This window comes from Littorina saxatilis, linkage group LG5 (assembly GCF_037325665.1).
Source record: "Littorina saxatilis isolate snail1 linkage group LG5, US_GU_Lsax_2.0, whole genome shotgun sequence".
Classification (NCBI taxonomy): domain Eukaryota; kingdom Metazoa; phylum Mollusca; class Gastropoda; order Littorinimorpha; family Littorinidae; genus Littorina; species Littorina saxatilis.
In genome coordinates, this window is record NC_090249.1 from 52,261,825 (window position 1) to 52,286,208 (window position 24,384).

Here is a 24,384-nt window from a genome sequence, read left to right on the forward strand (position 1 = left end):
TAACTAGCTTGTTTTCTTGCGAAGAAGTTTCATTTTGTGTTTGGTAGTCCTTCTCTCTTAGGTTAACCGTTAGGCCTAATTAGAGTGAAATAGCTTTGATAGACATTCAGCAAAAATTAAATACAGAAAAAATCACAAAGGGTCCATATTAGGAGCCTGGGCGCCTAATATGGACCAGTGAAGCGGCCTTCACGAATCACTGTAAAAAGCCCCCTATATTTCAAAATAACATGATACAACTTAGTGTACAAGTCAGCCTAATTAAAATGTGCTCTAGATTTATCTGTTTCGGGTTGATGAGAGCATTATTTGAAGCACACCAGGAAACTAAAGAAGCTTATCAAAAACAGAGTGAAAATAAGTGAAATTATCAACTTCCACGAAAAGATGACTTTTTGTTGCATTTTTTTTAAATCTCGAGGGCTAGTTATAGGTTATTTCCAGCAAGCTTCTTAATGAATTAATGAAAATAGCCTTTAGCTTTTATTTTCTTCGATTTGTTGAAGGTGGTCCATATTAGGGGACTCGCACATACTTTGAGATTTTGCTATTATCTTTTGTTTGCAGTAGAAACTCGGGGTCAACACTGCTAAAATGTAACAAATACGGTTTTTGCTGTCATATATAGCAATTTTTGTGTGATAAAAGCTTTGGCTGTGGACAGAAACGAGTCCGTTTTAGGCGGCAAATTTAGAGTGAACGATGCCAAAAGTGAAAAAAAGAGAAAAAGCCTAACAGGTCTGAGATTTCTGTTTCTGCAACTGTTTGGACATGTGCAAGTTATCAAGAGAGGGTGAATACAGCGAATATAACTATTTTGAGCGCTCTAGCGCCGTTAGTTTGTCAGAACAGAAGGTTGTCCATATTAGGAGCCGGTCCATATTAGGAGCCCTTCCCCTACATTTCTGTAGGCTAGAACCATTTCTGTATACATCATGCACAGTTCAGCGTTGTTTTATTGTCAGTGCCGTTATGGTTTCTTTAACACTACCGCTTCGATATGTCCCCGAGCTTTCACTACAGTGTTCTAGATGATCGAACGTGTAGCAAAGACCTGTAAGTGTACGTGTAGATATTGCGTCACCCGTGACTCACTTTTTTCTTAAAGGTTCCAAATGCATGCGTTGTTTTGCTCCAAGACTGCAGATCTTGGCAAACGCGTGACGTAACAAGAGGCGAAGCCTTCAAGGCTCACGTAAGAAATCGACAAACAGTGTCACGAAGTGGTTTGCATGTGAATTTATTATGCGTGTTCTGCCCTTTTGCACTGTCTCTACCCTTTCACACCAAACACTTCAAAAACAGAACTTGGGAGGGTGCAGGCTCATTAATTCCTCAACCAAAAACAACAAACTTCTTCACTTTAAATACATCAATACGAACAACTTTTCAACACACAGTTCGCACAATCTTCCAGCTTTCACTCAAGGCATGTAAATACATATTATAACAATACTCTCTCAAATATAGATTAACGCACACAAGAAGGTACCAACAGACACTCACGAGTTCGTATCACGACTCACTGCATGTCGCCAGTTCACTTACTTGTCCCGCTGAATCCTCGTAGAATAATGAATTGAGATGCCAACACACAGAGATGCTAACACACACCTTTCGCTGAAGATGCCAACACACACCTTCCACTGAAGATGCCAACCCGCACCTTTCTCTGAAGATGCCAACACACATCTCATGGAAGATGCCCACACACACCTTCCAGGTTTCTCCCCGAGAAACCCTTCCGCCCGTAGCGGAAACAACCGTCGTCAGCTACGACCGGTCTCGATGAAGACTCCACTCGTCTAGTCATCTGCGCAGAGGTGGTCCCTTGCTTCCACCGTCGTCTAGCGCTTCTCTCGTGTAAGGTCCCTCCCTTATACGCCATGGAAAACCCTCATGGAAACTCCTAAAGAATTTAACCAAGTCTTAATACAACATTCTCTAAAACCATCTCTTCTTCCAAACGTTCATGTACCACTCATACATTCTCGTTCTTTCCACGTTCACATTCCGTACAGATTCAATATCCAAACTAACACTTAATCAATGAATAACACTCCCCATACAAAGCATGACCGTCTTCAACATAACATAAATGCGTAGCAATTATGTTCAAGAAATTCCCCATGAAAAAACCGTGAAACAATTACATCAAGAATTCTCTCAACGCTTCACACTAAGATTGGGTGCACTTTATACACACTAACCTTTACGCTCCAGCTATGTATTCCAACGTCAATAATATACAACATAGTAAATCATTTACCTTAAGAGACCCGTCTCTTGAAAGAGTACTTGTTCCCAGAACAAGTCTGACACACGCTGAACAACCTTCCCGGTTGGAAATCTCACACGCTGTGACGTTATTTACCTCAGACCAGCTACATGTCTCAAACACAACTCACATCAAGCTAAGCCAGTTTTACGTGCAACACCCGAAACACGTGAATAACGCTAGTCCGGTCAGCTACCCTCGCCTGTACAACATTTAGGGAGGTTAAAAACACGACGTAGTTTCACCTCACAAATATGCTACTCACATCTTTGTGACATCCCCCTTCCCGGGGAAAAAAGAAAATTCTTGAGTTTTCTTTTGATCAAAACAAACTTCTTTTTCCACACATCCCATAAACCTGTGGTATGCTCTGATCTACGAATGACCTGGACAACATGTCTGTCAACGTATTCCTGTCTCATGCTATTGGATGAACCTCGAATGCTAATTCTTGCAGTTAAAGACATAACCGCATCACATGTTTTGAAAATGTCAACCATCTTTCCAAACACCTGCTCCATCTCATCCTTTTGACTCTCTGTCAAACCAGGATCAACAACAATATCTCCGCTTGTCTCTTCCTTCCCCTTAGGCAATGTAGGTAACGGCAACGTTTTCCTCTCCTCAGTCAGAGGTAACACTGCAACATTTGCCTCTCCACCTTCACTTGGGAAAACATCATGACTGCCCCAGTCAGATCTCAGTGGAATGTCTTCGCGAAACCCACTACTTACTTCCTCAACATCAACAACCTTCTCTGCACAAACTGCATACTTCTCATCCTCTCGTGACAAACTCAACACCTCTTCCAATGTCTCATCTTCTCTCAGCAAACTTTTCAGATCCTCCTCGTTAACCGACAAATCAGGAGTAACCACATTTTTCAATGGCACCGGGGAATCCTCCAGTTTCTTTTTGGCTTTTGCCCTACTCGAACCACACACGACCTTCTCAAGTATCATGTCTTCAGTGATTTTCTTGTGACTTACATCAGCACACAATCCAACACCCTGCGTATTCCCAAGGAACAAATCTACTCTGGGTACCACACCCCGAAGATTACCTATCACTAGGTCAGCGACTGGGTCTGTGAGCACACAACATTTCAACTTTCCCTGAAAATATGGGGTATCGACAACCACTTCCGCCAATGGATACAAATCAATCCGTCCACTAAAACCCTTCACTTTTTGGACCTCTCCCTTTATGTACTGGCTTGGTAAGACCAACGACTTCCTTACCCCAGCTACATTAGCTCCTGTGTCTCTCAGTACTGAAACTTGCTTCCCATTAACGAGACCTTCCGCTAATGGCAACGACCCGAATGCTGCCGAGCTTATCAACACTCCAGCGTCCTGACAATCCGCTACCGACTTCGCTGAATATGCTACCTGAATACATTCTCTAGCGTAATGGCCAAACTGCCCACATCTGTAACATGTGTCCTGATTCTGCTGTTCAGTACCTGTACCTCTAGTACTTCCTTGCTGCCATCCTCTTCTACCCGGCCTACGATCATCTCCTCTGCCTTGAAACCTGGTATTTCTGCTCATACCATCCTGTCTTCTGCCACTATCACCTTGACCACGATTGTAAGACTGTCCTGATCCTCGATTCTGATTGAACGCTACATTTCCAGTCCCCAAAGGATTTACTTGACTCTTTCTGGCCAAACATTTATTTGGATGGGCTGATTTGTACATTTCTGCGCTAGCAATCATGTCCTTTGAATTTTTACAATCACGTTCTTTCAAAAAGACTGCCAAATCAGTGCATACACTGGTAAGAATCTGTTCACACAACACAAAATCAAACAACGCTTCATATGATGTCTCTATATCCGACAACCTCAACCAACGGTTGAACAAATGCGTCATCCTTGTTACGTATGTGCCAAAACTTTCATCAGTCTCTGGCTTCGTACTGCGAAATTTCTCCCGAAATCCCTCTCGAGTGCACTGAAACTTCTTCAATAACTCTTTCTTCAAGTCTTCATACGACAAAGTACCCGTTGAAAACAATGAATGAAACAATGACAAAGCTCCACCCTCCAGATAAGCTGATAAGTATGTAGCCCACTCTGAATCATTCCATTTGTTCGCCTTTGCATGCGTTTCAAATCTGAACAAGAAACTGTCAATGTCATCTTTATCTTCCTTGAACATGGGGAGTTTTGGGTACTGGGGCCTAATGCTGGGACCTGATCTCCCACCCGCATTTCCACCTGTACTTTGCTGCGCTTCTGCTTTCTTAAACTCCAAATCCATTTTCCTCGCTTCAGTATCTGCTTCTAGCCTTTTTGCATCCCTATTTGCCTCAATTTCTAACCTTTTTGTCTCAGCCTCAGCTTGTGCTTTCTTTGACTCAGCCTCAACTTCTAATCTTTTTGTCTCAGCCTCAGTTTCTAATCTTCTTGTCTCAGCCTCAACTTTCTTTGCTTCAACCTCAGCTTCAGCTGCTACTTTCTTTGCCTCCCTTTCCTGAATTCTCTCTTCTCTATCCATATGATCCTGAGCAAACTTAAACAAAGCTTCTGCCTTTAAGCCATGCTTCTCTCCCAATGCCAAATAATGATCATAAGTGCTACCACCAGTATCACTATGCTCTGCCATCTTTACAATGTCACAATATCAAAGTAATCTCAAAGTAATACAATGGATCAAGTAACACAAGTTCACAAAATTGTTTTAAGTATCAAAAAGTTGTATCATACACCAGTTTCTCGCAATACTAAACACACACAAAAGAGTATCATAAAATACTAAACTAAAAGAAATCTTGTGCCTTTTTAAAAACAATCCTCAAATTGTTTACTACTTAACTATTTACACAACCAGTCTCAAATATAAACAACAAACTTAATAGAGTCCAAAAAAAAATATATATAATTTAGAAAATATCAGATTAAACAATCAATAGCAGCTTCAAACACTTGTCAATCAATGTCAAACTTAACTAACAACTTTAGAACATCAACAACACACACACAAAATAAAACAAATTAACTAGAAATGTAAAAGTTTCTCAAACCCAAATAACACACTTTAAATGAAAAATTCAATTCCACACACCACTAACCAGCGTCAGATCCTTTAAGGAAAATCAATCGCCAGAGCAAAACCAAAACAAAATTTAAATGTTCACAACAACAACAAAAATTTACCCAAAAATTTGTCCAAGTACAAATGTTTACAAATTACTACTAACTCAAACAAGAAGAGCAAACGCTCGATCGAGTCACTTTCGCAGTTCTGAATATTATATGAGGCATCAGATGGACAGGAAGAAATTGCTATTCACAACACAATGCATACCTGAAGCATACCTGTGACCTTGAAAAAGGTCAAAGGTCACCAAAGCAGACGTCAAAGTGTAGAGGTCACTGGGAGTCACGTTCACATAAAATTTGAGCCCGGTCACTTTTATAGTTTCCGAGAAAAGCCCAACGTTAAGTTGTGTGTTGCCGAACAGAAAAGGCTAGTTATCTCCCTTGTTTTTCTGATAACGTTCGTAAAAGGCTACAGATGTAAATACTTTGATGTAAAGAATAATCCTACAAAGTTTCAATCACATCCGATGAACTTTGTCAAAGATATAAAATGTCTAATTTTTCCTTTGACGCTGATCTGTGACCTTGAAAAAGGTCAAAGGTCAACGAAACCATCGTTAAAGTGTAGAGGTCATTGGAGGTCACGACTAAACAAAATATGAGCCCGATCGCTTTGATAGTTTCCGAGAAAAGTCCAACGTTAAGGTGGTGTCTACGGACGGCCGGCCGGACGGCCGGCCGGCCGGCCGGCCGGCCGGCCGGCCGGACAGACTAACACTGACCGATTACATAGAGTCACTTTTTCTCAAGTGACTCAAAAAACAAAATAAATTTACAAAAAAAATAAACAAAAAACTTTCCCCAAACCAACAACTAAATATCAAACAATAGTATAGGGGAGATAATCACCCTATTACTAACCCAACTACAAATAGGAAAAACAATAACAATAATAAACAAAAACACTTTTCAAGCCACACAACTAAAAAAAAATCAGAGTCCAAACAAAAAAAATACACAATTTCAGAATTTATACACACAAAAAAATGGCACACCCTATACTATTTTATTTAAAATAAGCCTGCACCTCAACGACAACAATCATACACAACAATCAATCCAAGATAGAATCTAAGAAAAATAGTTTTAAAAAAAACTTATAGGACAGGGAGCTAGAATTTAGATAGAAAGATAGTTAATAATTACACAGAAAAGGAAGCAAACAGAAACTAAGGCCCTCTCTACGTACGAACTATACAACTACGTAGACCCCTAGAGCTGGAGAGGGGGTGTCCAATAACATACACATAAACAAACACTACAACACGCAAAGTATCAAAGTATGTATAATTAGCTACACTAAGGCACTTCTTTCTCAATTTCTCAATTTTCTCCAATGAAAGGGAAACAACTGCTTTTTAACTAGCACAAAAATCTATCCTTAGAAACAAAAACCTATTTAGGGCTAAATCGGGGTCACCACTGTCACGAAGTGGTTTGCATGTGAATTTATTATGCGTGTTCTGCCCTTTTGCACTGTCTCTACCCTTTCACACCAAACACTTCAAAAACAGAACTTGGGAGGGTGCAGGCTCATTAATTCCTCAACCAAAAACAACAAACTTCTTCACTTTAAATACATCAATACGAACAACTTTTCAACACACAGTTCGCACAATCTTCCAGCTTTCACTCAAGGCATGTAAATACATATTATAACAATACTCTCTCAAATATAGATTAACGCACACAAGAAGGTACCAACAGACACTCACGAGTTCGTATCACGACTCACTGCATGTCGCCAGTTCACTTACTTGTCCCGCTGAATCCTCGTAGAATAATGAATTGAGATGCCAACACACAGAGATGCTAACACACACCTTTCGCTGAAGATGCCAACACACACCTTCCACTGAAGATGCCAACCCGCACCTTTCTCTGAAGATGCCAACACACATCTCATGGAAGATGCCCACACACACCTTCCAGGTTTCTCCCCGAGAAACCCTTCCGCCCGTAGCGGAAACAACCGTCGTCAGCTACGACCGGTCTCGATGAAGACTCCACTCGTCTAGTCATCTGCGCAGAGGTGGTCCCTTGCTTCCACCGTCGTCTAGCGCTTCTCTCGTGTAAGGTCCCTCCCTTATACGCCATGGAAAACCCTCATGGAAACTCCTAAAGAATTTAACCAAGTCTTAATACAACATTCTCTAAAACCATCTCTTCTTCCAAACGTTCATGTACCACTCATACATTCTCGTTCTTTCCACGTTCACATTCCGTACAGATTCAATATCCAAACTAACACTTAATCAATGAATAACACTCCCCATACAAAGCATGACCGTCTTCAACATAACATAAATGCGTAGCAATTATGTTCAAGAAATTCCCCATGAAAAAACCGTGAAACAATTACATCAAGAATTCTCTCAACGCTTCACACTAAGATTGGGTGCACTTTATACACACTAACCTTTACGCTCCAGCTATGTATTCCAACGTCAATAATATACAACATAGTAAATCATTTACCTTAAGAGACCCGTCTCTTGAAAGAGTACTTGTTCCCAGAACAAGTCTGACACACGCTGAACAACCTTCCCGGTTGGAAATCTCACACGCTGTGACGTTATTTACCTCAGACCAGCTACATGTCTCAAACACAACTCACATCAAGCTAAGCCAGTTTTACGTGCAACACCCGAAACACGTGAATAACGCTAGTCCGGTCAGCTACCCTCGCCTGTACAACATTTAGGGAGGTTAAAAACACGACGTAGTTTCACCTCACAAATATGCTACTCACATCTTTGTGACAAACAGTAACACAAACTCAATCACTCCGTCACACACACACACACACACACACACACACACACACACACACACACACACACACACACACACACACACACACACACACACACAGAAAGAGCATAGGTGAAACTGTGCAAGAAAGCGAGACACTAGATCTAGATCTGTCTGTCTGCATGTAGCCTACTTACAGGGACACGACTGTCAACTAGTCTCGGCCCGCTCAAAAAAACAATGACCGAGACTTTCAGTAATTCCTTCGCGTGACGTCAAACCCTCTCACGTCATAATGTGACGTCAATGTAATGTGACGTCTTCAAATGTTAGAGTTTCTACCACATACATACATGTATACGCACAGACAGACAAAAGTTAGCATCGCATAGGCTACACTTACGTGAGCCAAAAACCAGATTTGATGACGTTAACCGTACACGTTCCCGCACACGTGCTGGAAAGTGCTACATCTAGATCTTGCTATTACCTTAAGATGCACGTCTGCAGTATCAACATCCATTTGGCATTTCACATTGTCTGTCTCTTCTCCTCCCCACACACTTCCCTATTCCCTCCACCCCTTTTTCCAAGCTTGATTTAAAAAAAAAAAAAAAAGACGGCTTCAAGAGATTTTTCCAGCGACCTACATTTCCCAGGTTATAAAACTCTTCATCCCCATACGTTGATCTTGTTTTTGTTTCGGAGAATATCGGGTGCAGCACGTTCAGTTTACGCCAGGATGAATCAAAATAGTCAACTTCCAAAAGACTCCCGCACGCGCTCAATCAAGAACATGAATTGTAGAAAAGAAGTTGTTTACATTTTAGAAAAACGGTTCCTACCGTCTTTTCTTTATTTAAGTAAGGTCAACATACCCAAGAGGACCAATGCAGAGTGTCACGTGCTTGAATAAGCCTCCCTTGAAGTGTCAGCTTATTTCCTTCGCAATTGAACGTGCACTAAATGAATATGATACAGATCGTTTTCAAAGCAAAGCTGTTATCTTACTCATATCCTATACGCGCCGTGCTCATGGTTTCCCGAGACGATGACGTCAAGCAATTTGATCGCTTTTAACACACCTATATATCGGACAACGACCTAATTTTACTGGTTGACAGTGCTTCGACGGAGCTTCAGATCTGCATGTTGTGACATTAGGTACAGGGGCGGATCCAGGGGGGGGGGGGGGGGGTTCCGGGGTTTCCGGAACCCCGCCCCCCAGCCTAAAAAAAAAAAAAAGAAAAGACAGAAAAAAATGAAAATAAAGAAAAACTGATGCTCAGATTGCACCAGATTGTTCCATTTTCCTTGATTTTTATCATAATTTTCCGGGGGAGGGGGACATGCCCCCGGACCCCCCTACGAGCCAGCTTTTGTCTTCTAAGTGACAGTTTTGGAAGGTAGTTGGGTAATTTGTTGGCTCAGGTTGTACCAGATTGGTCAATTGTCCTTGTTTTGATCCATACATGGCTTCTTAAATTTACTTTTTGGAAGGTGTATTAGGGAAAGTTTCTTGACTTAGATTGCACCAGATTGCTCCATTTGCCTTGTTTTTATCAACATTTTCAGGGGGAGGCATGCCCCCGGACCCCCTAGGAGGTTTGAACGCTTCGCGCCCTCAGCTAAATGCTTCGCGTCGTCGAATTGTCCCCAAAAAGAAATTTGGAAACCCCCGCTTAAAAATTATGTGATCCGCCCCTGAGCTATAGCTTAGCATTGCTGACCACCAGCCTATCAACCGTTATCTAGACGGGTGTCCTGCACCTTTCCAACTATCCCAGGCACATTGAAAATCCTAGATACATTTAAGGTCTTTGGCCCCATTGAAACAAATTGTGAATATCCCACATCAAACAACAGCGTTTGGGTTAAAAGGGACGTAAATATCGCAACACATTTCAGAGTCAGAGTTACGTGCTTACAAAAATTGGCAAGGGAATCTGGTGTTGCTCTTTTTTTTTTAAACACTTTGAGCATTTTGGGAACTACATTGTCAAATCTAAGAACCTATCGATTTTTTTCTTCTAAATAGTGTACTCTTCTCGTGAAAAATGTCGGCCTTTCACTCCCACGAGAAAATCTATGCCACTGCTCTTTTAGATCCTCTTCCTGATCCACGTTAATGCAAGCCTTGTGGTACGGACGGAAATGTAATTCAACAAAGAGCTTAGGACGCTACATTTAGGTTGAATCAGAAATCCCAACTGATGCCCATAATCGTTTGGCGTATTTAAGAAGAGAATGACTTAGAGTGCTTATTGGATTCGTTTGAGACAGTCTGCCTAGACGGGGTTTTTTTTACTAAAAGTGCTTCTCCACTACGTGCACACTGCAGCGTAAGGGATCAAACGATCGAGAGAGGCTTTTCTTGGCTTTAAAGTGTCGTCTGTGCATGCACGAAAAGCGGTTGTGAACAAGTGTTCACACCAAAACAGCCTCAGAATTAGCTAAACCTATATATGTACTATTTTGCGTACCCAGTCTTCGTTCGACACCAGGCACCAACCCTCAAAGTGGCTCTAAAAGTCTTCGGACTAATGTCTTGAAAACATACTTGAGGGCTTTTGAAGGGTTTGAGAAATTCTGCAACTCTCATGCCCCCACTATTTTTCTTTCCCTTGTAAATGACTTAATCTTGAACTCAAAAATGTATCTTCTTCTAACATGTTCTTCGCCTTTTTTTGTAAAGATCCATCAAGGATAGATTGTAAAAAATATTGTCGATCGACATTATTTTTACGAACTGACATCCTACCCTTGTATTCAACATGACTATTGTCTTCGTGTCCTGCAGCAAATCCGACTCAAACTGTGTTCTGGTTGTCGCAAATAACTCATCATACAAAATTCTAAATAGAAGTGCACCACTTTTGAACACGCTTACTGTAACCAGTTTTGAACACTGAGTAAATTGTAAAAAAAAAAAAAAAAAAAGTAATTGGCACATGGTAAACACAGTGTAAACATTTAAGTATTGACCAAGGGTAGAGTGATATTACTTGGGCGAAGTCGGCTTCGCGAAGCGTACTTGACGAAATTATCTGCACGAATCGGTGGCACTGAATTTTCGGTGTACACCTCTACACATTGTGATCACATAAATACGGATAACGTGTCCATGAAATTTAGAATGAAAACTAAGAAATGAATTGGTAACTCCCCAAAAAAGCATGTGATGTCATCTGAGCTTATGAGGCTGAAACCCTAGCCTTTGCCTGATGATGCTTACTAGCAGACTAGAGGTTTATCTGTCAGTGTTAGGAAGTGCACTCGGCGAAGATGATCTGGGGAAGCTTTTCGCAGGTTTGCAGCCTTGTCAGTCAGTGCAGTTACAAGTATTGATATAGCCAGACTTACTTAAATGATTGCTAGATGTTGCGACTTACACGGGTAAAATCCAGTTAAGCAAATTGTCATAAGTATCTTCAACCCAGAATGCCATTATTTTCCTTCTTTTTGAAATGGGTGACTTTTTGAAAGTTCTATCAATTCAGTGTTTGATTGCGGACAAGGTTGTCCATCTGTAATGTACATATATATATATATATATATATATATATATATATATATATATATATATATATATATATATATATATATATATATATATATATATATATCCCATGACCTCCCTTCTTTGTCTCTGTTACTTCAGTATGGGTATATATGTTGTATTTTTATAGCTCAATAAATACATCATGGACTCCAAAAAATATATGATAGTGCAGATTCCGATTTGGGCAAAGGACTACTTTCCTCCCGACCTTTGACCTCGCTCGCGCCGAACAATGTGACACATTTGTATGAAGTTCTAAAATCGTATTGCACGGCTCAGAAAACCATATCAGTTGCACGCAAAAATGAATCTCAGAACTGATCTGATGTATGAGATGCAATAAGCAAAAGTTTCTTTCATTATGAAAGCAATGCAGGTCGAAAAAAACGAACATTCAACTTACAAGATAACCAGATGCTAGCGAACCAAAACAAAAACACGAGTACCCTCCCCTTGCATCGTTAGCAGACGACTTTTGAGAATCTGTCGGTAGTGTGTTTTGCCGGTGTGCGCCTTCAGCTATCAAACATCGGCTGTTTCACGTGTTTTGCGAGCAAGTCTACTCTTTTGCCTGGCTCTGCAGTAAGTCCACATATTTTTCCGTATTCCAGTCATATTCCTTCAAAATGCAATCAATCGGCGGTGACAGACGTGTCGGTCGCGTTTTCCTCTCACCCATACCAGTTTAAGTTCATCCATGCAAACACACTCGCAAAACAGTTTATCACGTAGATACATTTCAAATAGGGAGCAAATGGTTAAATCTAAACCTACATATTTGTTCCCTAAGATTTGCTTCTCTGTCAATAAGCCTAATTACACACGTTCGAGAAAAACAACGTGGAATCAATTCTGAATCGAGTAAGCCAAATGGGTCCCAAACCCGTTTCGCCCGTTCTGCCGACCTGAAACGCAAAACAAAAGAATTGTGCGCTTCAACTAAATTAATTTCTATTCGACTTCATTACTTTCTTGCAACTTATGAACCTTTACTTAAAGCTTTTAAATGGTCTGAAAGTAGACTAAAGTGTTACCGCGTACTTATCGATGCACTCATTCGTTTTATTTTTTCAGCGACGGTCACTTAGTTTAAGGTTGCAAAAGGGCTAAGTCTCGCTGGCAACAGTTTTACCCTGCACAGATCGCAACAGTGCCGCTAGTAGTCTACACTTTGTGTTTGATGGTAGAATGGGATATACAGATTACAACACTCGTGGTTTTTTATATGGCTTGTATTTCAGTCAAGACCCAGCGGGAATATCAATCGAGAGACACTCGCCAGAGGCTCGTGTCTCCCGATGATATTCATCCGCTGGGTCTTGACTGAAATACAAGCCATATAAAAAACCACTCGTGTTGTAACCTATACATATATAATACAATTCTATTTTGCCTCAACGTTGTCTCGAAAAGATTGTTCAAGTCATAGCGTGCAAAAAAATAAGTCTTTAACTATGATTCAAAATGGCGAACGGAAGTCCTCTTCGTGAAATATTATGATTTGGTATTTAGTTCAAGTAAAGCGAGAACTCAAAAATAAATATGTCAATCAATCAATCGGGCAAGCAAGCAAATGAAATATCCTAATCATTGCATGAAACTCTGTTGCGCTTGCTTTGTTGTTTGTTTTTTCAAACAAATGACCTCTCGGCCTCGCAACCTACTTCTAACTTTCCGGTCACAGAACATCTTCCGAGTTCTCCCCCTTCTAAATCCACTCTCCCAAAGCCATCAAAGAAATCACAAATAGCCCATATTTTCCCAAAAAAATACGTGTACTCTTCTTTGAGTTCTGTGAATCAGATTCGTTCTTAAATCCGTTCCGGACCACCTGCAGAGTCACGTTTTGCTTATGCTCGGCTGACTAAAAATACTTCAGAGACTTTGGCACAGAATATATTGGATGAAGAGCAACGTGACGTCATATTGATGTCAAAGAGGGCACCGCTGATACTTTAATCCTAGCGCGTGCTTCAATAACCTTGATGGTAAAAACGGGGATTTTTTTATTTGTCACCCATGTATTTTTCCTTCTGTCTTTTTATCTTTCTACCTGCTGTGGAAGAGGTGAGGGTCTTGTTTTTTCATTCTTTCTGCCTGATACTGAGAGTTGGGGGTTTCTTCCTGTCTTCCTTTCCATCTTTCTTTCTTTCCTCCTTTTTCGTGATCTTTCTAAAATCATACTATTTTTAGTTTATTATCTTTAGTTATTTAGTTATTTATTTCTGTATTTTTCTATTTATATATTTATTTATTTATATCTATCTTTCTTCATTTGATTCATTCTTTCTTCATTTCTTTCTTTCTTTCTTTCTTTCTTTCATTCTCTCTTTCCAAAACCATAACGTGCTACAGATCAACAAGATGGTATTTTGGCATTGCGTGGCTTCTTTAGAGTGCAAGAGATTAAGAGGATTTTCCTTCTGAGGGAAGAACTTCTCTTGGATCGACTGGTTTTGACAAGAATAGCGTAAACAGAACTAGGTCGAGGAACTCGAGTGCACACACCCAAAAAATAGGGGGATGGGAAATAGTGGAGGAGTGCCGAAAGATGATGTTAAAAAAAACCACGAAGAGTCGACAGACAACACAAGACCGTGACAACGGTAAATATCGATGATTGATAGGTGTACAGCAGAACTTTTTTTGGTTGTATGGCATTCTGCCAGTGGCAAGTGGTACGCCTATTTCAGTAAAGAGGATTACCTAGAAGCACTAGCTTCTGCACACACACACACACACACACACACACACACACACACACACACACACACACACACACATGCATATTTATACACACTCACACACACTCATACACACACCCACACACACACACACACACACACACACACACACACACACACACACACACACACACACTTAACCACTCTCAATCATACACCAAAGACATATAATAATAAGAAGAAGAAGACGATTCACTTCATTTCTTGAATAGGACACTTATCTAGAAATGCAAATCTGTAAGATTTTTCAATAAACTATTTTTGACTTTCTGCAGCTCTGTGACGTAAGGACTTCCGCTGCGGCGCCAATTTCAATGCGCAACGCATCGGAAGTGCGTCATATGCCTTATGCAAAGTAGGAGCCCGAGCTTTCGCATTTCCGGCGAACGGCCTCCAGTACGCGTGCAGAATCGAAACGGAATATTTCTCGTTGAATAATTTACTCGCTTCTTTCTTGGCTTTCTTTTCTTCTCATTACGTTTTCCTCCTTTTCTTTCTTTCTTCGTTTACTTTTTTTAGGGGGGTACTTTTTTTTTACTTTCTGCTTTTGGAATGAAGACCTATATCCTTCAGGAGTAATCCTTTTATGGTTAAATAGCACGTAGGTGGTACTGTAAGTACAACTGCGTAGGAAGCGTTTGAGCACTGAAAAGCAACCAACAAACAAGAAATTAACCAACACAAAAGAATTAAAGAGGAACAGGTGTGCGCACACAAACACACACACACACACACAAACACACACACACACACACACAAACACACACACACACACACACACAAACACACAAACACACACACACGCACACACTCATGGAACTGACAATGCGTGGGTGTTTCAATGTGCGCGTGCAACAAACAGATCAAAACACTGCTATTTCTTTTTGCACCCACTTCTTCTTTACCTTTTTCTATAAGCTCTTTGAAGTCGGTCGGAAATTGTTGTCTGTCAAAAGGCTCTTCAAAATGGCGAGTGAGCGAATTTAGCGGTCCGTTCGGCTTATGTCTGAGGGTAATAGACAGTCGACGAATTGTTGCAAACACATTCAAAGTATTGCTTGTTTCGTGATGGTGTTATCCCAAAGGTCAATGATACTGAAATACACAACATGCAATTTGAGCACATAATAATAGTAATGATAATAATAATGCATAATATTTATATAGCGCATGTATCCAGGGTTTAACCCTGCTTTTCTTTATTTGGTGTTTAACGTCGTTTTCAACCACGAAGGTTATATCGCGACGATTTAACCCTGCTCAAAACGCTGTACAATCAATATACTACGACTACATATTATTCTTTTTTTTTTTAACCTCAGTTGCATGCAGGTTTGCTACTACAATTATTTTTTGCCTTATTATTATTATTTTTATTTTTTTTATTTTTTATTTTATTTTTTTCGTGTGTGGCTTGGAGCAAACCTTCTTCATAGGTCTTTTCTTTTCTCAGTCAAATGTGTACATTTTTAGATCAACAAACTTTATCAGTAAACTAATATGTTTAAGTAAATAAATAAAAATAATCATAACATAAATTTATTCCTTTTTTTTAATTTTTTTTTTATCCCAAAGATGTTATCCCAAAGGTCAATGATACTGAAACACACAACATGCAATTTCAGCACATAATAATAGTAATAATAATAATAATGCATAATATTTATATAGCGCATGTATCCAGGGTTTAACCCTGCTCAAAACGCTGTACAATCAATATACTACGACAACATAACATTATTTAGCGTGCAATCACGCACATTATCAATGAATAACACATTGCTCTATAAAACATCACAAACACACGCATGGCATGGACAGTTGCATATGACTGGAATTGTCACAAATCAATTTAGTAAATCGTGTACATGTCAGGCATGACACTATTTGACCAAGTACAAACTTTTCTTACGCTGGTTTTTGGTGCTAAGACCAACGAACAAGTCCTCTAGACATCAGCCCAACCTTTGTGGACCTGAGAAACGAGTTCTGGCTGGAGATGGTCTTCTTCTTCTTCTTCTTAGTGATAGGTAGCCAACATCAGCATGGTGATGAATCTGCTACGCTTGGGTGATGGTGGTTCCGGTCTATTGCTTGGTCAGGGGTGAAGTTCAGGGGGGGGGGGAGGTTGGGGGTAGGGGGGGGGGATGATGGGTCAGTGGAGAGTTGCCAGCCTGGCCTGAAAGGATGCCAGGGATGGCGCTGTGGCAGTTTCTACAGGCAGGCGGTTCCACTCTGGAATGGTGCGCGGGAAGAATGTTTTCTGCCTGTAGGCTGTCCTAGAGTGGGGGATTTCGTAGGATAGAGCGTGGATCTGCCTGGTCGTGCACTTGGGTGGGCTTGGCTTTGGTGCGTGGTTGCTCTTCACTGCGACAAGGTCGTGGTGGACTTTGTAGAAGGTTGTTAGTCTCGCTCGCCTCCGTCTGCTCTCAAGCGTAGGCCACTCAAGGTCTTCGAGCATGTTGTTGACGCTGGAGGTCTGGCGGAAGCGATGCGACACCCATCTGGCTGCTCTTCTTTGGACCTTTTCGAGAGAGGCACTGTCTTCAGCGGTGTGTGGGTCCCATACTGGGCTGGTGGACCTGAAGGAGAAATTGTGTGGTCCGGCGGAGTCCCTACGGAAATCTGCAGACTTCGACTCATCAACAACCTTGAGATGGCGGTGGGTACGCAGAAGATGAAGAAGGTGCTATGACGTAGTATGTTCTCTCCCGTCTTATTTTACCATTGTATAGGGCAGCCTTTCATTAGTTTCGGCGTCCTGCACACAGATGATAATTTTTTTTCCTCAAAACTGAAAGCTTGTTTTCACTGCCGTATGACCTATTACACAATTATATCGACAATAAATGCGAGTACAGCTCTCTCTATCTCTGTCTCTCTCTCTTTCACACACACTTTCTCTCTGTCTCTGTCTCTGTCTCTGTCTCTCTGTCTCTCTCTCTCTCTCTCTCTCTCTCTCTCTCTCTCTCTCTCTCTCTCTCTCTCTAATCATTTGGACTCGAGTGAGCGCCTATCACTGTATGGAAAATATAAAGCCTGTTTTGAAAAAGAACGTTATGTGGACATTTTATGGAAAGATGTGTACAGAAATGTCATCGCTCAATTTAGAATGGGTGTTTCACAGATAAATATCCACAGATATCGCTTCCAAAATTCAACAGAAAACAAGTGTTGCCCCTTTTGTGAAGATAAATTAGAGACCGAAATCCATTTTTTTTTTTGAATGCCAAACATATTGTGAGTTAAGAATAAAGTATTTAGCACAGTTTTTAAGTGTTGGTGATCAGTTGGGCAGTATGATTACCATGTTTAATAAACAAGACACAGAAACAATTGTAGATTTAGCAAAGTTTTTGTTTTTTGCATTTCAGTTAAGATTGTCAATGTTAAATAATAATGAGGATTAATTGTCGCTGAAGGTTTTGTTGTTGCTGTATTTATTGTTCGGTTGTATGTATATATTAGGCAGCATTGATGTGCAAGATTATTGATAGAGGAAAGCTTGGAACAAATCACTGTGTATTTTGCATACGTTTAAATATCATGTTCTCTATTTTTTTCCTGTGATTCATGTGTACCCCCCCCCCCCCCTATTAAAAGGGGCTGTAGGCCCATATTCAATTAAACTGTATCAGTGTCAGTGTCAGTCTCTCTCTCTCTCTCTCTCTCTCTCTCTCTCTCTCTCTCTCTCTCTCTCTCTCTCTCTCTCTCTCTCTCTCTCCGTCTCTCTCTCTCTCTCTCTCTCTCTCTGTCTCTCTCTCTCTCTTCACAGACACTATCCTCCTCTCTATCTCTCTCTCTCTCTCTCTCTCTCTCTCTCTCTCTCTCTCTCTCTCTCTCTCTCTTTCTTCCCCCCTCTCTCATAATACATCCATGGGTCATTAACTGGCTGAGTGGCTGGGATCGAGCAAAGAAGTAGCTGGATTGAGCCACTAGAGAAGACCTAGAAGCAGTACTTTTTACTGGTGTCATTTCAAGGGGCATAACTCTCGCGGAATACTACCGACGCAGCAGACGACGCGTGGAGACAGGAGTCTCGTGACTATTCGAAATTAATCAGCCGAGAGTGTTCCTAATTTACGAAACAAATTGACTTTTTTGTCAAGTCTACTATACCCAGGCATTGTCAGAGAAACACTTTGAGCGTGAGTCATTTATACGATGCCCTTCTTGGCTTGAAGTGCCTTGGTAGGGGTTCTGTCATTGTTCGTTAAGAAGATGAGGGGAAAAAACAAGATAACTCGTCTTTCTGTCAGCTTGTTCGACTGTCTGGTGTTTGCCTGCTTGTTTGCCTGTCTGCTTGTCCGTCTGTCTGTCTGTCGGTCGGTCGGTCGGCCTGTCCGTCTGTCTGTCTGCCTGTCTTCCTGTCTGTCTGTCTTTCTGTCTGTCGATCTGTTTGCCTGTCAGTCTGTCTGTCGGTCTGTTTGCATGTGTCTTGCTCTGTTTATGTTTTAAAGATACCTTCCTGTATTCTCGTCAAAATACGATTATGTCCTACACCACAAATCTGTACATGATTTTACATTGAATTAGAACATCCTTGCATTTGGACGCATACAAAAACAACAGCCTGCGCAACATGTGTGTTGTTATGTGTAGGTGTTTTTGCTTAGTTCATTTTGACGGTTGACTTGTCTGTCACAGAAAATCCAAATCTTCACAAGAAGCACCCGAACTGTTGAGTTTTGGTATGAGTCCGACGGGCGCAGTGGCGTGGTGGTAAGACGTCGGCCTCCTAATCGGGAGGTCGTGAGTTCGAATCCCGGTCGCTGCCGCCTGGTGGGTTAAGAGTGGAGATTTTTCCGATCTCCCAGGTCAACTTATGTGCAGACCTGCTGGCGACTTAACCCCCTTCGTGTGTACACGCAAGCACAAGACCCAGTGCGCACGAAAAAGATCCTGTAATCCATGTCGTTCGGTGGGTTATAGAAACACGAAAATACCCAGCATGCCTCCCCCGAAATCGGCGTATGCTGTCAGAATGGCGGGGTAAAAACAGTCATACACGTACAAATCCACTCGTGCTAAAAACATGAGTGAACGTGGGAGTTTCAGCCAATGAAGAAGGTATGAGTCCAAGTGGGAGGAGGCTCTTATGCTATCAAGTAGCCTGGTCGAACCGAGGGTACTTTAAAGAAGGGGAGGAAAGGTAGCATTGGGCACTGCATGTAAGGCACACAAAAAAAAGTTGTATGTTTCTGGTAACATGGCTACAAAAAATAGGGTAGGTAGGTAGGGATTTTTTTTGTTTTTTTGTTTTTGTTTTGGGGTCAGGGTAGAAAATAACTATACAGTGACGCAAAGAGATTGGACTTACTATACAAAGAGAAAGACAACACATTACAAAACAAATGAGACAAAAGGGATGCGGGGTTATCCCCCTTGTGTCGTCTGCCGTCTGTTACTTTCGTTTTGACGCTTTTTTTTTCTTTTTCTTTTTTTACAAATGCAATAAAAAAAAAGTCTAGGGTCGGCGGGAAAAAAACTAGGTAGGGTCGGGTGACCAGAAACATACAACTTTTTTTTTTTTTGCCTAATGGAAAGCTATTGTGGTAACTGTCGTAGCACGTGCGTGAAGTACATCAGGAAGTCTGCGAACGTCAGCAGAGACCAAGGGTCATCACTGAGTTTTGCTAAATCTGTGCCTTGATCATTGATTTTAAAATCGTTCATTTGTCAACTGATGTGCCCATATAGGCTAATGGGATTCAAGAGGTCGCCAAATTGATTAAACCACAAATAATGCTCTTTTTCGTTCTCTTTTTCGTTCTCTTTTTCGTTCTCTTTTTCGTTCTCTTTTTCGTTCTCTTTTTCGTTCTCTTTTTCGTTCTCTTCTGACTGTACGGCGACACTGTCGAAGTTTAGCAGAAGAGCATTTAATTATCCTCTCAAAGTTCAACTGGCAAAAACGATCAAATGAAATGTTCCGTTTCATTAAAAACGAGGGTTCAATCCGCAATTCTCTTAAAGATCAGGTTCCTTTTTCAAATCAGGAGGCTAAAAAAAAGATGAAGCTTTTAATGGTTTTCCTCCAAACTGTGAAGCAGTTTCTTTTCTAATTAGGAACTTCCTTCTTTCTACAACAGAACACGGAAAATACTTTTTCTTCATTTGATATTTTACATGACACCTCATTCGCCACGAGAACATCGAAATGCAATTTGTCAGACGCTTTTTTTGGAACAAAACAGATAAGTTGCCTCCTGCAAAAATTATATCTGCTTTCAAGCGCGGTAGAAAAGTAAGACCGAAGGCAGCATTTAATTACATGTTCTGCTAGTGTTGGCACTTTTTCTCTTTGGGAGAAAAATGAATAATTCATCACAAAAATCCAAGCCAGACTCGGTTCAAGGGAAGCAATCTGAGGCCACGTCCTAATGTGTGCGTGCTCTACCCTTTCGGAACGGCGGGCATAAAACTTTTATCAGCTATTGTTTTCGTACACTTAGGTCTAACCTTCCGACTCCAAACCCCCACCCCGACCCGACCCCACCTTCTCTCGATCTCTCTCTCTCTCTCTCTCTCTCTCTCTCTCTCTCTCTCTCTCTCTCTCTCTCTCTCTCTCTCTCTCTCTCTCTCTCAAATGAACCTTGTGTGTTTAATCAATAAAATGTCTTACGTCTTACGTCTCTCTCTCTATCTCTCTCCTTCTCTCTCTCTCTCCTTCTCTATCTCTCTCTCTCTCTCTCTCTCTCTCTCTCTCTCTCTTTCTCTCTTTCTCTCACGCATGTAATTTTGCAGGGAGAGAGCTGAATTTGCAAAAGCAATTCAGTTACTGTCAAAATTCCACTACTTTTTCCGAGGTTACAACAACAGATTTTGTATATTGTGTCATAATGTGGTGTTTATGAGCCGGGTAGGGAGAGTGTATGCAGCACACATTTGCGGAATGCGCTTATGGAATGTCCAGGAAAAAAACATGTTCGAACATGAAACATTGCAATATATCTCCCTTGGGGGAAGAAGACGAAGGTCCAAAGCCGCAACGCATGAGCACAACAAGGACTATTATAACTTTTTCTTAAAATGTGGACCTACGTCATCGAAGTGTAGCCATACATTTACTGCGTGGCTCAGTATTGCTTGGTCAGCAGAATCTTGAACAGACGCTCTACTCTTGAGGCTAATGCTCTCTTGATGCAAACGGACCAATCCGCAAAGGGCATCTTATTTTCACCGAGACCATTCTTCGCAATCGCCCAAATCACGCGAGACTCACTGAGAACCGAGACGAAGCGAGATGAAAATGTCAGAAGCGAGGCTCATTTGCATAGAGAAAACGTCGAAAGGCGGTTGGAAAATGGCAGAGGGTCAGAGTCATTTGCATAGCAAAGGGAGAGAAATGGTGCTGCCTTTCTTACGAGGGGGAGGCGATCGGTCTTTTTTGACTTTTGACGTTTGCTGGTCAGTAACAAGCTTGTGGAGGGTTAATTTAACGGCTTCGCTGGCTTTTGTGGGCTTTTTTCTTTCTTGTTCTTCTTGTTCTTCTTGCGAGGGTGTGTGAGTGTGTGTAACTATGTGCGCGCGTGTGTGTGTGTGTGTGCACGTGCGTGTTAGCGTGCGTGCGTGCGTGTGCGCGCGCGCGTGTGTGTGTGTGTGTGTGTTACGTGCGTGTGTGTGTGTGTGTGCGTTCGTTCGTTCGTTCGTGCCTGACTGCGTGCCTGCCTGTCTGCCTTCCTGTCTGTCTGGCTGTCTTAGTTTCGTTCTTACTTAGTAACTTGATTCCAACCTACAGCCATTTCACTTGTTACGCCTTCTTTTTGACTTTCTTCTTTTTTGCCTTCATTCCAAAGAAGCCCTTTTAATGCCACAAATAGAATTCTCGTACCTGAGATATAACTGGATTGAACTTCAATATTAGAAAGGGAAAAAACATATGTAACTCGAGGAGCTTCTTCTTTGATGAGGAAGGTCAAATTCTAGAGCTATATAAATGGGGTTGCTCTTTTCAAGTCACAAACATGAAGGAGATATATAATTTGTCAGCATTCTGCTCGACAAAAAATGCTGGTTTTAGTATTTTAGGAAGACACTGATGTAGATATGTTGATGTTGATGTTGATGTTGTAGGAACCAAGAAGCAAGCAGTTCGATACGTTGTTATATAGCTATAGTATCTAATGAAAAGCCTTACTCTACAATAAACTTGTCTTGTCTTTACAATTCGTCTCGCTTGTGTCTTCCGAACGAGCTTCGGAATAATTTGTCAGAAAAAAAAGAAAAAAAGTAAATTTTAAGGGGCTTATTGTCCGTCAGGTCTTAATTGCCTATATTGGACATGAATTGGTTTATACGATTCGAGTTTTACGGCCTCACGGCTTTTTGATGTTTGCGTGTTTAGGTGGTATCAGCCATCTGCACTTATGGTAGAATGACCAAGATCTTTAACGTGCCATTGTGGTGACACGGGGGTGGGAGATGGATACCGTCTCTGGGTCTGCACATAAAGTTGACCCGTGTCCGTCCCGGCCCGGATTCGAACCAGCGACCTCTCGATCACAAGTCCAGTGCTCTACCACCTGAGCTACCCGGGCCCCCAATTTGTCAGATAGGGGAAGGGCGCCTAATATGGACCGGCTCTTAATACGGACCACGTCCTGTTCTAGAGCGCTCAAAACAATTTCATTCGCTGCATTTAGCCTGTCTGGATAACTTGCTCAAGTCAAAACAGTTGCAAAAACACAAACTACAAAACCGTTAGGCTTTTCATCTTTTTGTTACACTTTTGGCAGCGTTCACTCTAAATGTGACGCTTAAAACGGACTAGTTTCTGTCCACAGATAAAGCTGTTTTCACACGAAAATTGCTATATATATACACTCTTCAAAAAAAGTTAAGGATCGGTTGAAAAAACGGATCTAATTATAAAAAATTGCCACAAAATTAAACATCGACATAATAATTAAAAGATTATTTGTGTTTGAATTAACAAATGAACAATGAGTCTTGACCTAGAATTTTGTTTGGCAGGCAGAGTTATTTCCCTTTGTGGGACTTCTCAAAAGCTTCTGCAATTTGGAAGAAAAAGGGTGTTTTTTATAGCCCCATGAAATTTGCGGAACGCATGCCAGGGCAAAAGGTTGTGATGCACGTGCTACATCAGGGTCCTGGCTATGAACATCGCTCACCAGCCTGTGTTTAAAGGTTGACACGCTGACACAATTATGCACAATAGCAACATGCCCCCACTAAGAAAACTGAGCGATTTGGATAGAGGAAGGGCAATAGGATGGCTACAAGACGGTGTTGCTGCCAGGCAAGTGGCCCAGAGGCTTGCAGTGGCTCCCTCTGTCATCAGAGATTCCAAGCAACTGGAAGAGTGCAGGAGCGACAACGTTCTGGTCGGCCCAGAGTCACCACACAAAGAGAGGATCGCTTCAGTCAATCAATCAATCAATCAATCAATATGAAGCTTATATAGCGCGTATTCCGTGGGTACAGTTCTAAGCGCTTGTGGAAGAGTTGTCAACCCATGACTAACAAAGAAACTAACATCTACAGACGAACACGAACCCTATCACACACTAGCAAACCCTGATACACATACAACAAACAACGGTTTAACAACAATGTACACATCAATAGCTAGGTACGTCCAAACAAAATAATATTAAACACAAAGAAAACACCTCTCACAAAGCACAGCACAAGAATGTCTTTTGGGGCACAACACATCACGTCGAACATGAAAGTCGCAGCCAGCTACGGGAAGAGCTGAGTCTTCAACCTACTCTTGAACGCGTCAAGAGAGGGGCTCTGGCGAAGCTCAAGCGGCAGGGAGTTCCAGACGGAGGGGCCCGCGAGGGGAATGCACACTGACCAGCAGATGCGAGTTTCGAGCAAGGGATGTGAAGGCGGAGTGGGTCAGCAGCAGAACGAAGGGGACGGTCGGAGGGCTGGGTGTACAGGTCCAGGGAGGATTGAAGATACTCGG

The 24,384-nt window shown here is 41.5% G+C and overlaps 1 protein-coding gene across 1 annotated transcript in view; it reads right to left on the minus strand.

Annotated features, from left to right (window-relative positions):
- The window catches only part of LOC138967793 (nestin-like), a 37,185-nt gene extending 32,295 nt beyond the window's left edge, over nucleotides 1-4,890 (minus strand). The window contains exons 1-2 of the mRNA XM_070340450.1: nucleotides 4,607-4,890; nucleotides 3,006-3,205 (exon numbers count right to left, since the gene is read on the minus strand). Coding sequence (XP_070196551.1) covers nucleotides 3,006-3,205; nucleotides 4,607-4,890 — 484 coding nt within the window. The remainder of the gene's footprint in view (nucleotides 1-3,005; nucleotides 3,206-4,606) is intronic.
- Nucleotides 4,891-24,384: the final 19,494 nt, after the last annotated feature.